The sequence below is a fragment of the Babylonia areolata genome, chromosome 31 (genome assembly GCF_041734735.1).
Source record: "Babylonia areolata isolate BAREFJ2019XMU chromosome 31, ASM4173473v1, whole genome shotgun sequence".
NCBI classification, from domain to species: domain Eukaryota; kingdom Metazoa; phylum Mollusca; class Gastropoda; order Neogastropoda; family Buccinidae; genus Babylonia; species Babylonia areolata.
The window spans coordinates 12,824,805-12,840,742 of NC_134906.1; the positions used below are offsets into that span (position 1 = coordinate 12,824,805).

The 15,938-nt window shown below is 42.6% G+C and overlaps 1 protein-coding gene across 1 annotated transcript; it reads right to left on the bottom strand.

The window, feature by feature from the left end:
• Nucleotides 1–103: 103 nt before the first annotated feature.
• LOC143275850 (cilia- and flagella-associated protein 157-like) lies at nt 104–15,766 on the bottom strand. The gene is made up of 10 exons (XM_076580141.1): nt 15,601–15,766; nt 14,827–14,948; nt 13,977–14,126; nt 13,053–13,206; nt 10,147–10,414; nt 8,471–8,601; nt 7,311–7,461; nt 4,934–5,163; nt 3,719–3,920; nt 104–2,359 (listed from the first exon to the last, which is right to left on the bottom strand). The coding sequence occupies exons 1-10, from the start codon at nt 15,762–15,764 to the stop codon at nt 2,210–2,212; spliced, it is 1,722 nt and encodes a 573-aa protein (XP_076436256.1). The 5' UTR covers nt 15,765–15,766; the 3' UTR covers nt 104–2,209.
• Nucleotides 15,767–15,938: the final 172 nt, after the last annotated feature.

Here is a 15,938-nt window from a genome sequence, read left to right on the forward strand (position 1 = left end):
GAAACTTAATTTTGGAGGAAGGTTTTTCTCTGTGTGTGTGTTGTGTGCGTGCGTGCGTGTTTTTGCCTCTCTGGTGAATACATGTACATAAACCAAAGCCGCATGACTTCTTTTTTTCACATTTATTTACACAACATATGTTTTTTGTAAAAAAGAGGAAAATGAATAATCATATTGTCTTATTTCTAAAATGTGACCATATGTATAAAATTTGTGAAGAAACATTCCATCAGTGAACTCTTTACAAAACTTCAGACAGCCTGTGATACACCAAAAATAAAAATTTGAAAAATGAAGAAAGTAAATGCTGTGAAAGCAGAGATGGAATCATTCAAAAGTAAAACTGCATCTGTGAAAAGCACTTGATGAAATAATTCAGGGTGAGTTTGCACAATTGGTTACACAGTACATGAACAAAAATATTCTGTTGGATTTGATGTTTGTGAATGTCCTTTTTTTTTTCTTTTCTTTTTTTGTTTGTTTTGTTTTGAGGAACTGAGCTATAAGATGAATTAACTACTAAGAACCTTGTGTACTGATGACAAAACTATATGCCATCTTGTAAACATTTCTTATAAGAGAAAGTGTGAAATGTCAAATGCACTGAGGAAGGAACAGTTTCTTTATTTTTATACTGATCATTTCATGCATATGTGCACTATGTTCAAAACAGTACACCCAAAAGTAAGATACTGCAGTGTTGTTTGACAACATATGAAAAATATCACAGTTTCACTTAAATATCTGGCAGACCAACACACCAAAAAAATAAAATAAAATAAAAAGAATAAATAAATCTTGGCAATCTTGATGAAATCATACACATTCAATTTTTTCTTACATGTGAGGTAAACATTCAGTCCATTGCTCAGTGATGCTTTACAAAACAAAAACTTCCAAAATCGAAAAGACCTACTGAAGAAATAGTGTGGAAAACAAGTCTTCAGTAAGCCAAATTTCTAAAATCTTCCTCTCTTTCCAGGCCACCATTTCCCAAAATGGCTCGCAGCTTGACTGGTTCCCCTTCTGTTTTCCACATCATCAGGTCATGATGATTGAAGTTTTTTTTTTGTTTTTGTTTTTTTCTTTTTTCTCAGAGGACTGTTTTCACTGTTACGTGTTCAGCTCTTAAACCATACCTACATTTTGTATCTATCTTGTTCAGCTCTTAAACCATACCTACAATTTGTATCTTACTTGTTCAGCTCTTAAACCATACCTACAATTTGTATCTTACTTGTTCAGTTCTTAAACCATACCTACAATTTGTATCTTACTTGTTCAGTTCTTAAACTGTACCTACAATTTGAATCTTTCCAGAAAATAGAAATCCTCAGTGTGAGCATGCCCTTCTTACTGTGACAGCAGAACACACAGGTGTATAAATACCTGAGGACAGCATTCGCTTTCTTGTATATCTGGCAATGATGTAGTGTTTTCTCTCATGCTAAATTACTCAGCCAAATTAAAAGTCTTTAAACAGAATCTTCTATTGCCATGTAATTCATGTTCAAAATTAGGAAGCATGCACATGTTTCATGCACATGTGAACTTTCAGACACTATCTCACTAAAATACCGAGCAGCATGAAAAACCGGTAGACTCTTTCCCAGACATGATTTATTTTCAAATTAGGATGCATTTCGTGCACATGTGAACGGCCAGACTCTAAAACAAGCTGATGAAAACCAGGGCTGGGTTGCATAAGCGATCTCAGCAGCGCAGCAAAGTTTGCTTAGCATTGAGAACTGTCCTAAGTCTTTGGCGCAGACTTTAAAAAATTCTTTTAATTCTTCTTCTTGGACGAAAATGAGCCCTTTGGCTGAGCATTGCTCTCTTGTCTAAATTTGACTCATTAAAATATTTTTCAGGTTCCTACATATGCATAAATTGCAAAGAAAGGGAACTTACTTCTACAGTTCTTTACAGATGTGTCCACACGTAAATTTGAAGGGACAACAGAATATTTTCTGCACTTTTTTTCCCTGCATCAATACGGTATGGAAGGTTGCCAAGGCTGTAAGCTCCCCAGGAGGTTGAACGGGTAACGCAAACTGATGAAAAAGGGCCGCTAAGATGGCTTACGCACGCAGGCAGCCTCTGACAACAAAACATTTCCATCAAAGATTCAACAACGTCCCTGCCAAAGTCAGCGCGGTGTGGCAACAGCAGCAGTGTCCAGAGTGTGTGGAACCTGGTCTTAGCGTGTTCAGTGCACGGAGGGTAGAAGCTGCTTGGAGCTGATGGGTCCAAGGGGCGGGGAGGACTTGGGGGCCTGGCTCTGGTGCATGTCCCTCATCACCGTCTCCTGGGTGGACTGGGGGGCGCGGCTCAGCAGCTGGTCAGCGTAGAACAGAGCCTGACCACACAGACCGTTGTTGATGTTACATGGAGCGCTTGAGAACAGGAGTTGTCGTACGGATAATCATACATATATGTACTCACTCTCACTCTCTCTCTATCTCTTTCTCTCTCCACACAGACTGTTGTTAATATGGAGCACTTGAGAACAAGAGGTGTCGTACGGATATACACACATAATATATGTACTCTCTCTCTCTTTCTCTGTCTCTCTCTCTCTCCACACAGACCGGTTGTTAACGTGGAGCATGTGAGAACAAGAGTTGTACGTATAAACACATATGTACTCTCTCTCTCTCTCTTTCTCTCCCTCCACACAGACCATTGTTAATGTGGAGCACTTGAGAACAAGAGGTTTCGTGTGGATGAACACACATACATGTACTCTCTCTCTCTCTCTGTGTCTCTCTCCCCCCTCTCTCTCTGTTTATCTCTCTCTCACACATACACACAGAGTTGCATAACACCCCTCCTCCCCCTTCACACACACTGACCTTTGGAGTAATGATGGTCTGAGTGAGGCAAACACACATGCTTGCTTTCACGCACAGCATGCACACACACACACATGCACACTCGCACACAATCACACACACAATCATTCACATACATATGCAAACACAACTGCACATGTACATACACACATGTGTACTCGCACACCACATACAACACACACACATACCAACCTCCACTCCACCCCACCCTCCCACACACAACACATACCTCTCCCCTCCCCTTCCTCATGCACACACACATCATGCACAAACACTTGAATACACACACATACACCCCATCCACACACAACACACACACACACACAACATTCCCAGAGAAGAGAGGTTATGTGATATATGTGAAGTTGAAGATGAATTACATTTCTTAGACACGTGTATCTTATTTCATAATTTGCAAAACCATCTAATCACAACTATACAGCAGTATAATCATCAATCAAATGTGATCTCTAGAAAAATACAAAACAATATCCTAAAACCAAGTGATTTATTCACCTGCGATGACTGTCAAAAAACACTCGCCAACTCTGTATTTCAGTGCATGCATATTAGATGACCGTTTATTTCTTTGTTCCTTTTGTTCTTTGTTGTGTCTATTAATCCTTTGGGATTTTATGGCAATAAATGAAGTCGAGTCAAGTCAAGTCACACACCCACACAACACAAACAACATGCAATACACATACCTCTCCCCTTCCACATGTGCACAAAACACCCCACACAGCATGCGCATACAACACACACCCAAACACTTGAACACACATACGCAACACCCACACACAACACACCCCTACCCCATGTCAGCCCCCACACCCCTCCCACACACACACACACACACTGACCTTGGGAGCGCTGACGGTCTGAGAGGCCACAGATCGGGTGAGCACTTTGCGCAGACCTCCCAGCCGGGTGGTGGCCGACAGGGTCTGCGTGCGCTCCAGGAACGTGGGGATGTTCTGCTTGGGGCGGGGGATCAAACCCAGGTCCCCCAGGCTGTAGTGGGGCAACGTGCCTCCCTTGGCCATCGGTGACATCGGCAAGTCCCTGCAAGTTTCCGTTTCCGTGTCAGTTCCACAAGGAGGCGTCGCTGCGTTTGGATAAATCCATATACCTTACACCACATCTTCTGCCGGGCTGATGCCTGATCAGCAGCAGAACCCCAGCACACTTAGTCAGGCCTTTGGTGCATGCTTATCTTCTGCTGCAACTCCCACATTCACTCGTATATACACAAGTGGGCTTTTACATGTATGACTGTTTTTAACCCACCATGCAGGCAGCCATACTCTGCTTTCAGGGGTGTGCATGCTGGGTGTGTTCTTGTTTCCATAACCCACCCAATGCTGACATGGATTACAGGATCTTGGTGCATGCTTATGTATTTGAGTGCCTGTCAGAGTGGATTTCTTCTACAGATTTTCGCTACAGGACAACACTTTTGTTGCCATGGGTGCTTGTTCAGCGCGCCAAGTGTGCGCTTCACACAGGACCCCCATTTATCATCTCAACTGAATGATTTTCCAGTCAAACTTGAGAGAAATGGCGAGAGCTGGAATCGATCCCAGACCTTCATGAACACTGTATCGGCAGGTAAGCGTTTTAACCATTCTGCCACCTTCCTTCCAACAAGATGATACATGTCTTGAAGTGATGAATGTACACCTAAAGAAAAAGGAAAGTATTGTCTTCTGATATTTTTCTTCTTCTCCATTTGTGGAACCCAACTGCCAACATTCGCTTGTCTGAACAAGCTGGCTTTTACATGTATAACCATTTTTATTCTCTTACCTTGTCATCATCAATGGAAAGGTGTTATGCATACCTATCACCCTGTTAAGTTTAGTTCCTTTGCTACTTGCATGTGATGAGGAGAAAATTCCCAACATTAAAAATTACCACACACACACAACCAAACACACACACACACACACACACACATTCATGGACAACACAGCGACTGAGGGAATGTAATTACATAGACTTGCTGAGTTCAGACACACATGAAATTTAAAAAACAAAACAAAACACACAAAAAAACCCAGCCCAGCACAACCCACCCTTTGCGGATGCCCTTGCCGCTGCCCGGCAGGCGGGTGATGCGTTGCGGCGTCTCCTCGAACTGCTTGCCCAGGTCCCCGGGGTCAGGACCCAGACCCACGGCGGCCGCAGAGTTGAGGAGAACCAGCAGCTGCTCCAGCATGTGGTCACGACGCTCGATGTCGTTCAGCCCCTCTCCGTCCTCCCTGCCCTCCTCCCCCTCCTCTTCCCCGTCCTCTGGGGATGTTTTCTGAGGAACGAGGAACAGAGACATGTTTTACTGACCAGGTGTGTGACAGCTGAATTGGTTTAGAGAGAGCGTTTTGGAGTTTCAATCTGAGGGTCCTGGGTTTGAAGCTCAGATGTGTTCCCGACCAGGTGTGATAGCTGAGTGGTTAGAGCATTTCGAGTTTCAATCTGAGGGTCCTGGGTTTGAATCTCTGATGTGTTCCTGACCAGAGTGACAGCCCAGTGGGTAGAGCATTTCACTTTCAATCTGAGGGTCCTGGGTTTGAATCTGACATTTTCTGAGTGACAGGAATTAGATGTGTTCCTAACTAGGACGATAGTCAAGTGAAGAGCATTTCAATCTGAGGGTCCTGGGTTCAAATCTCAGACGTTTCCTGAGGAACGAGGAACAGACGTGTTCCTGACCAGGTAGGATAGCGGAGTGATCAGAGCATTTGGATTTTCAATCTGAGGGTCCTGGGTTCGAATCCCAGACATGTTCCTGACCAGGTGTGATTGCTGAGTGGTTAGGACACTGGACTTTCAATCTGAGTGTCCTCGGTTCAAACCTCAGAAGTTTTCTGAGGAACAGACGTGTTTATGACCAGGTGTGATAGCCAAGTGATCAGAGCACCGGACTTTCAATCTCAGGGTCCTGGGTTTGAATCTCAGAAGTGTTCCTGACCATTGCGATAGCTGAGTGACCACAGCATTTGACTCTCAATCTGAGGGTCCTGGGTTCAAATCTCGGATGTTTTCTGAGGAAGGAGAAACAGATGTGTTCCTAACCAGTGTGATAGCTGAGTGGTTAGAGGTTTGGACTTTCAATCTGAGGGCCCTGGGTTTGAATCTCAGATGTGTTTCTGACCAGGTGTGACAGCTGAGTGTTGGACTCTCAATCTGAGGTTCCTGGGTTCAAATCTTGGATATTTTCTGAGGTATGAGGAGCAGATGTATTCCTGACCAGGTGTGATAGCTGAGGGTTAGAGTGTTGGACTCTAGCTGAGTGGTTAGCATTAGAGTCTCAATCTGAGGGTCTTGGGTTTGAATCTCATGTTTTCTAAAGAACGAGGAACAGATGTGTTCCTGACCAGTGCAACAGCCAAGTGGTCACAGCACTGGACTTTCAATGAGGGTCTTGGGTTCGAATCTCAGATGTGCTTCTGACCAGGTGTGATGGATGAGTGATTACAGCATTGGACTTTCAGTCTGAGGGTCCTGGGTTCAAATCTGAGACATTTTCTGAGCAACAGGAATTAGATGTAATCCTAACCAGGTGTGATAGCCAAGGAGTTAGAGATTTTGTCTGAATGCAGTGATGCCTTCTTGAGAAACTGAAACTGAAAATCAGTTACAAACTTGCACACACCCAACCTGTAGAAGACTCTAGAGTGAACAAATCTGCCTTAAAGAAATCTGATTTATCATCCATCACTTTCACCATTTTTGATCAGACAGCACCCCTAGCACACACCCAACCTGTAGAACAATCTAGAGTGAACAAATTAACAAATAGTAAAGAGTGGTAACTCTCTCCATTCACAAGGTACACAACTTCAAGTCAGTGCTGCTTATGCCAATTCAGCTAGCACACAGGTAAATAAAAGGTACATTGGAACAAACCCAGACACTTCCTCGAAGAAGGAAGCGCCGGGCCTGTCCTTATACTGATCATTTGACATGTGCACACAGCAGCAAAGACAGAAGAAATGTGCAAACACAAATTAGCTTTTATTCAAGACTGGCATAGCCTCTTTAATCCTGAACAAGCCACACAGAACAGATGGACAATACAGAACAAACACATGGTTGCCTCGGTGGTTTTTCAACTGGAAATTAACAGGAGATGAAATGGTTAACAAATAGTAAAGAGTGGTAACTCTCTCCATTCACAAGGTACACAACTTCAAGTCAGTGCTGCTTACGCTACCGATTCAGCTAGCACACAGGTAAATAAAAGGTACATTGGAACAAACCCAGACACTTCCTCAAAAAAGGAAGCGTGAACAAGTCTGAACAGAGTGAACAAATCTGCCTTAAAGAAATCTGATTTATCGCACATCATTTTCACTATGAACAAAAAAACCCAGCACCCTTTGCACACACACACACACCCCCAACCTGTTGAACAGTCTAGTGTGGTGAACACAAACAAATCGGCCTTCTCACCCTGAGGGCTGTTCGGAGAGATTCAGCTGCCCTGGCCATGATTCTCTCCACCTTCCGCTTGTGGCTGCGCTCTGTGTCTCGGTCCTTCACTGTCACAGACAGCTTGTCATCCAGCTGCTCGTTCTCCCGAGCCAGTGTCTGTATTTCATCCCTGTTGAGTGATGGGGGATACGACAGTGTTGAGTGATTGTCATGAGTCGAGTGCAATAGCCGAATGGTTAAAGTGTTGGATTTTCAATCTGAGGGTCTCAGGTTTGAATTTCATTGACGGCGCCTGGTGGGTAAAGGGTGGAGATTTTTCCGATCTCTCAGGTCAACATATGTGCAGACCTGCTAGTGCCTGGACCTCCTTCGTGTGTATACGCACGCTGAAGATCAAATACACATGTTAAAGATCCTGTAATCTATGTCAGTGTTTGGTGGGTTATGGAAACAAGAACATACCCAGCATGCACACCCCCAAAAATGGAGTATGGCTGCCTACATGGCGGGGTAAATAAAACAGTCATACACGTAAAATGTTACATGTTTGTCTGAGTGTGTATGTGTGCGTGCCTGAAATCTGATTGAATGACACAGGAAACGAATGATGAGCGCCCAGTGGCAGCCATCACTCGGCTCTACCCAGGTAGGCAGCCTGTTGTGCAAATGACCCCTCATTTGTAAGGCACTTAGAGCTTGGTCTCCGACCGAGGATAGGCGCTATATATATATATCCATATCAATCAATCAATCAATCAATTCTGTGTCAAGACAGCATCTCAAGTTTTGTCCCTGCGAATAACAGAGGATACAACTGAGTGAGAGAAAGTTGTCTTGAAGACTTTGATCTGAGTTTTTTTTTATGTTGGAATTTTATTGCAGCAAATTTTGGAATTTTGGCTTATCTTCATTCTCCATCAATATACTGCTGTTGAGATCAAACATTACATGTGTTGGGTTTTTTTTCTGTTTTGCAGGACTGTTCATGTCTACCTGTCAAGAATATCATTCTACTGCTGTTGATTTCAAATATTTCATAGTAATTTTTTTTTTTATTATCTGTTTTGCAAGAATGTTCATGTTTACCTGTAGAGAATGTTCATCATTTCAGTGTGAAATGTGTTGATGCATCAGGGACACTCAGCACGTGCAAAAATGGGACTGGTTGTATGGCTTACCTGGTGGAGTTGATCTGTTGCCGTAGCAACTCTGACTCTGCCTCCAGCTCCTGGTGTTCCTGCTCTCGCAGTTCTAGATCAGCGATGATCTCCTCCTGGTTTCGACACTTCTCCGTCAACATTCGGATGATCTGCACACACACACACACACACACACACACACACACACACACACACATGTAATCATGAATTTTAAGTTTCTCAAGTAGGTGTCACTGCATTCGGACAAATCCATATACGCTACACCACATCTGCTAGGCAGATGCCTGACCAGCAGCACAACCCTATGCACTAGTTAGGCTTTCAGTGCATGTGTATATTTGTGTAGCTATCACAGTGGAATTTATCTTCAGAATTTTGCCAGAGGATAGCACTAATGTTGATATGGGTTCTTTGTCAGTGCTGCACAAGGAACCCCCGTTTATCGTTTCATATGAATGATTAGACGCTCAGTTTGATTTTCTAGTCAAACTCGGGAGAAAGGATGAGACCAAGATTCAAACCCACACCTTCACAGACGCTGTCTTGGCATCTTAACCATTCTGCCACCTTCCTTCTGTGATCAAGAATGCATGTACAAGTGGATACTTGAAAAAAAAAAAAGTATTTGATATTTATACAGCACTAAATCTTACTCATTAAAAAAACCCACAAAAACAACAACAACAACAAAAACAAAAATCAGAAAGAAATACACTTATTACATGTACATTATGTACATGAACACTATTAAAACATTACTCATTTATTTTTCAGGTTTACCATGCATATACACTCTAAAATCAGAAATCTGATTTATTTTTCAGGTTTACCATGCACATACACTCTAAAATCAGAAATCTGATTTATTTTTCAGGTTTACCATGCATATACACTCTAAAATCAGAAATCTGATTTATTTTTCAGGTTTACCATGCACACACACTCTAAAATCAGAAATCTAAAGGTGACAGCGCACAAAGCAATATGTCTAAAAACTAGACAGGTACCAAACACTTACCATTCATTGTGTGGAGCAGTTACACAGTGGTAGTGCGCCTAACCAGGAAGAGAGTGTCCACTGATTTGAAGCACATACAAACACGAACCAGGATTTTTACTCCACCCCTCCCTTCATTAGACCTTAAGTGATGATCTGGGTGTTAATGGAGTGATGGCCAAGAGGTAACGCATCCGCCTAGGAAGCCAGAGAATATGAGCGCACTGGTTCGAATCACGGCTCATCCGCCAATATTTTCTCCCCCTCCACTGGACCTTGAGTGGTGGTCTGGACGCTAGCCATTCGGATGAGACGATAAACCAAGGACCTGTGTGCAGCATGCACTTAGCGCACATAAAAGAACCCATGGCAATAAAAGGATTGTTCCTGGCAAAATTCCGAAGAAAAATCCACTTTGATAGGAAAAACCAAGGACCTGTGTGCAGCATGCACTTAGCGCACATAAAAGAACCCATGGCAATAAAAGGATTGTTCCTGGCAAAATTCGGAAGAAAAATCCACTTCAATAGGAAAAACAAATAAAACTGCAGGCAGGAAAAAAAAAAAAAAAAAAAGGGCGGTGCTGCAGTGTAGCGACGCGCTCTCCCTGGGGAGAGCAGCCTGAATTACACACAGAGAAATCTGTTGTGATAAAAAGAAATACAGATACAAAAAATACAAATGATTGACCTCTCACCTTTTGACTGCTGTGGTTTTTCTTGGCGAACTCCTTCTCATTGGCCTCCAGCAGTTCAATCTGCTGCCGCTGCTTCTTCTCCTTCTGCTTCAGCTCATCGTTCTCCTGAATCAGCTCCATGGTCTTGTCCGACATCTTCGCCAGCTGGGCGTTGATGGAGACGTTCTCGCGGATGGTTCTCTTGGTGGTCTCTGCCATCTGCTTGTTGGAGACCTTCCGGAACTCGGCCGCCACCTGGTTGACGCGCAGGATCATCTCTTTCTTCAGCCTGGGGAAAAATTTTCAGTGAAGACTTTCAGCGGTAAGAATTTTGAGTTAAAAAAAAAAAAAACTGCAATAGGTTGGTACTGTACACCTTAACACACATCACCCCACTAACAAGTATACTCATAAATCCATACATATCTGTTTGCAAATCAATTAAAAATTGAGCACTGAGCTGGAATGGAGTATTCTCATTCGGCTATTTCTGCGATCTGTTTGGTTTTGGTAACATAAGCTAACTCTCAGATAGTGTGTTCACATGCCACGTCAGCACCGTTTGCTTCTGCATTGAATCTTTGTATATCGATTGACTGTGAATCATCATGGAGAAACGCCCACAGTGTGCAATGTTTCACAGCCTAACAAGCGTCCCAGGGTTCATGACTGGGTCATGAACTACTAAAGTGATGATGAGGATTCTACCAAATTTGACGCTTGCATTCACAAGTCACAATTTTTTTTGGTCCCACATGCATAGCTGAGCAGGTGGAAGAAGGTCAGACTAGCTGCACACATGGAGTATAAGTGTTAAAAACTAGGATAAGACAGCATTTGACATTGAAGCTTAATTTGATACTGGACTTTAAAGCAAGGATGTGTTGAATATCGATCTTCAGCTTGCACAAGCTGGTTAGAATCTAGACTGCAGAGCTAGGGTAAGTTGATACTAGACTTTGAATATCAGTGAAATCGAAAGTGGAAAGTGACGGGCGCAATAGCCGAGTGGTTAAAGCGTTGGACTTTCAATCTGAGGGTCCCGGGTTCGAATCATGGTGACGGCGTCTGGTGGGTAAAGGGTGGAGAATTTTATGATCTCCCAGGTCAACACATGTGCAGACCTGCTAGTGCCTGAACCCCCTTCGTGTGTATATGCAAGCAGAAGATCAAATGCGCACGTTAAAGATCCTGTAATCCATGTCAGTGTTCGGTGGGTTATGGAAACAAGAACATACCCAGCATGCACACCCCCGAAAGCGGAGTATGGCTGCCTACATGGCGGGGTAAAAACGGTCATACACGTAAAAGCCCACTCGAGTGCATACGAGTGAACGTGGGGGTTGCAGCCCACGAACGAAGAAGAAGAAGAAGAAAGTGGAAAGTGTAATATGTAGCTGTATCTTCTTAGTGATGACATCACACAAATCACAAGAGGCGTTTACTTGTAAGTAACATTTAATGAAGTCACAAAGTCCGGCATTCAAGTATAGATACACACTGCACAAGCACAGAAGGAAGCAGGGAGAGGACCGAGTATAGGTGGTCCAGCTGCTTGCATGTGTGTGCGTGTGTAAGTGTGTGTGTTCGCACATGCTACATGAGTGTGTGTGGCAGTGGAGAGGGGAAAAAGTGTGGTGCAAAACTGACCAGAAGATCAAGTATGTCACAGAAAGAATTTACAATTATATGCTTAAATTTCAGTGAAATGTTCAGTGGAAACAACACCACTTAATGAAAGCTAGAATAATTTGATACTACACACCCTAAAAGTTTGCATATAGTTTGACACTATCCTATACCTTAAAAGTAGGATAAACTGATTCTAACCCTGGAATACAGGATCTTTTAACAAGTGCATTTTATCTGTAAGGCAATACACACAAAGGAGAATCAGGCACTGGCAGGTTCTGCACATCTATTGACCAGGAAGATCAGAAAAATCTAAACCTAAACCCACTGAGATTTGAAAACAGGACCCTCATAATCATATAGAAAGTCCAATGCTTTAACTTCTCAGCTTATGTGCCTGTCATGTGTATATGTAGTTTCAGTTTCAATTTTTCATGGAGATGTCATAGCATTCAGACAAATCCATGTTCGCTGAATCATGTCTGCTAGGCGGATGCCTGATCAGCAGCATATCCAAATGTGCTGGTCAGGCCTTAAGTACATGCACATACATTTTTGTGTACCTATCAGAGTGGATTTCTTCTACAAAATTTTGCCAGAGGACAACATGTATGTTGCCATGGGTTCTTTTCCAGTGCGCCAAGTGCATGAGGCACACGGGTCCTCGCTTTATCGTCTCGTCCGAGTGAATGGATACTCAGTTTGATTTCCTACTAAATCTTAGAAGAAAAGGGTGAAACTTGGATTCAAACCTGCACCATTATGGGCACTGTATCTGTAGATAAGTGTCTTCACCATTCTTCCACATCCCTCTTCATACATATATATGTGGAGTGATGGCCTAGAGGTAACGCGTCCGCCTAGGAAGCGAGAGAATTTGAGCGCGCTGGTTCGAATCACGGCTCAGCTGCCGATATTTTCTCCCCCTCCACTAGACCTTGAGTGGTGGTCTGGATGCTAGTCATTCAGATGAGACGATAAACTGAGGTCCCGTGTGCAGCATGTACTTAGCGCACGTAAAAGAACCCACGGCAACAAAGGGGTTGTTCCTGGCAAAATTCTGTAGGAAAATCCACTTCAATAGGAAAAACAAATAAAAGTGCACGCAGGAAAAAATACAAAAAAAATGGGTGGCGCGGTGGGATAGCGACGCGCTCTCCCTGGGGAAAGCAGCCCGAATTTCACACAGAGAAATCTGTTGTGATAAAAAGAAATACAAATACAAATACAAATGTAAATGAGAGAGAGAGAGAGAAAAAGCGTCGGGACAGGTGTGTCCCTGGAGAGGTTCGTACCGGTCTTTGTCCATGACGGCTTTCTTCTCCAAGGCGTAGATGTTTTCCTTGTGCTCCTGGTCCTTCTGTTTCAGGTCCTCCTCCATCATGGCAAACTTGGCCATCAGGTCTTCCTTCTGAACCTTGAACTCCTCCAGTGACGCCAGCTTGCCACCTGCAACCCAAAGGGAAAGCTTTGTTTTCTTGTCGCTCAAGTGCCTCTCCGCTCTGTTCAAATTTTAAGCCCGGAAAGCCAGCAGAACAAGCAGTTGCCTCCTCTGTTGTTCTGATGGTCATGATCAGACACGACTGACTATCATACTGGCGCTTACTGTGATCAACAAGGCAGCAGGTGAAACTTTTTTTTATTCTGAGGTAAAAAGAAGAAATCAACTTGAAATATTTATGTTGAATAGAGGATTTCTTTTAAATTTAACTGTTATAAAATGTTACTGTTTCATCTGGCGTTTGCTTCTTTACTTATCTTTTTATTTGAAGGTGTTTCATATTAAATACAAGAAGAATATTCTCATTTTCATCTGGTCTTTGCTTCTTTGTCCCCTGACCTCCCTCAGCCCCTTTAAAAAAATGTTGTTGTCTTTTTTCTGCTTGCAGAAAGAAGATTTTTTGGACATGGGTGAATTTAGCTGATAAGAAACCAAAAACAAAAACAAAAAATGTTTTTAGAATCAACTTTTTCGTTGGCCTCATTCTCCTCTAGATATAATCAATGCCACAGTATCATGCTCCAGGATTGTTAATTGTTATCTTCAGCTATTAAAAAAAAGAGAAAAATCCCCACAACAACTGTTCATATGGATCTCTCCACAGACACAAATGCTACCAAAAACACACAGGACAATTCCAAAATCACATCTGTTTTTGGAATACTACTTTAGGCATTTAATAAATGAGGGGGCAAAAAAATGCAAATCTGTACATTACCAAGAATCATGTTTTCTGATGTGAGCTGGTCTTTCATTTCCTGATACTCGTTTCGCTGCTGCTGGATCTGAAGCTCATACTGCTCACGCTCATTGTCTCGCGTCTGCTGGAGCCCAATGTACCGATCGTTCAGGTCAGCAATCTCGTCCGCTGAAAAGTTAAGGCAGTGTGTGAAACAAAAGTGTCTGATATTTCAAACAGCGAGATTACTTAGCTGGAAATGAATGACAGTCACCATGACATTGGTGCTACTGAAAAAGAAGTTTGTTCTCCATATGGGGCAAACTACATTACTATGTATTCGGATTACTATGTGCTTTACTCCCTTTAATAATTATGTGTTTCGTTATTATTTTTGATTGCATGCCAAGTGATTGACAGTTGTTTGTCAGTGTGTGATTGTATGCGTATCTCTGAGCACAAACGTATGCATCAGTGTAAACATGTGTGTGTGTGTATATAAACGCACATGTGTGACATAAATGTACATCCGTTACATGTCCAAGTGCATTCTTCATCTTTATGTGTCAAACAGCCACAACCATTTTGATTATTCTGATAAATTATGGAGGTCTGTTGGCATATGTGTGTGTGTGTGTGTGTGTGTGTGTGTGTGTGTGTGTGTGTGTGTGTACTGACACATGTGCAAGTATATATGCAAATGATAGAAGATGTTTAGACACAATCCTGCATACATACAGAAACATTTACTTACATAAACACAAGCATGTGATCTCTCTGCCTTATCTCTCATTAATAACAACACAGTCAGTAATACTCAGTATTATCACTCACCTACCAAACTCCATAAAGCAAAAATAAACCATACATAGCATGCACATGAACTCACTTTTGGATTCAACCTGTCTCTTCCAAAAGGCCACCACCTCCCTCTTGTCTGTCTCCATCTGAGTGAACTTGTCATTGAACTGCCCATTGGCCACCTCCAATTCATCACACTTCTTCTGATATCTGTGAAATGCAGCATGACACTACTGCGGTTATTTTGTCAAACTCTGATCCTGTGTGAAAACAAGTGTGTGTGTGTGTGTGTGTGTGTGTGTGTGTGTGTGTGTGTGTGTGTGTCTGTGTGTCTGCATGTCTGTTTGCATTCACAAATTGTGGTGTGTGCATTCATGTTAGCACAAATACATTCAAAATGTTAGTTACTGTGGGAAAAGACAAATAAGTAATATGTGTTAAAATTCTGAACTGAATCCAAAGGACTGATTGTAAAGATGCCACCATAAACTGTTGCTAACGGACTGTGATGATACCTCCATAATGATAAACAACAAAAAACAAACAAACCACACACACACACGCACACGCACACACACACACACAACACAACACAAAAACAACCCACAACCAAACACACTACACCATTTCATCACGCTTTGAGAACAAAACAAATCAATAAAACCACCAGCCCAGGAACAGACGCTTATCAAAAATTGATGACAGTAATAACCGCCCAGTAGAAAATTCGTGAAAGAAGATCCACTTCCACTGAAAAGTCAATGAAATGGTGTAATTTCATTACGATACCTTCACAAACGCGTACTTTATACAGTTATCTATCATCAGCTAGCTAGCTAACTGAACTGATATGTAGACTTACCTCGTAAGTCTGTTTTCAAGATCACGAATCTGAACCAGAAAATATTCCCGAGTGCTTTCATTCACTGGTTCCCCTTGGAACTTGGAGGGGCTGGCACGTCCTGATTTCTTTCCGCTCTTCTTCCCCTTCCCCTTCTTCCCGCTCTTCTTCTTTTTGGGCGGCATCTTGTTTCAATATGTTGACTGTCCAACAGTGGACCAAAATCTTTGAACAAGGCCCGTATCCTGCACAGTCCAGCTGAAGAAAGACTGTCTTGTTTTTGCTGCTCAAATAAACTAATCGGCCATCTTTGTTTTTACTCGCGGTTTCCAAGGACCAGACGATCAAAAAGTTGGATT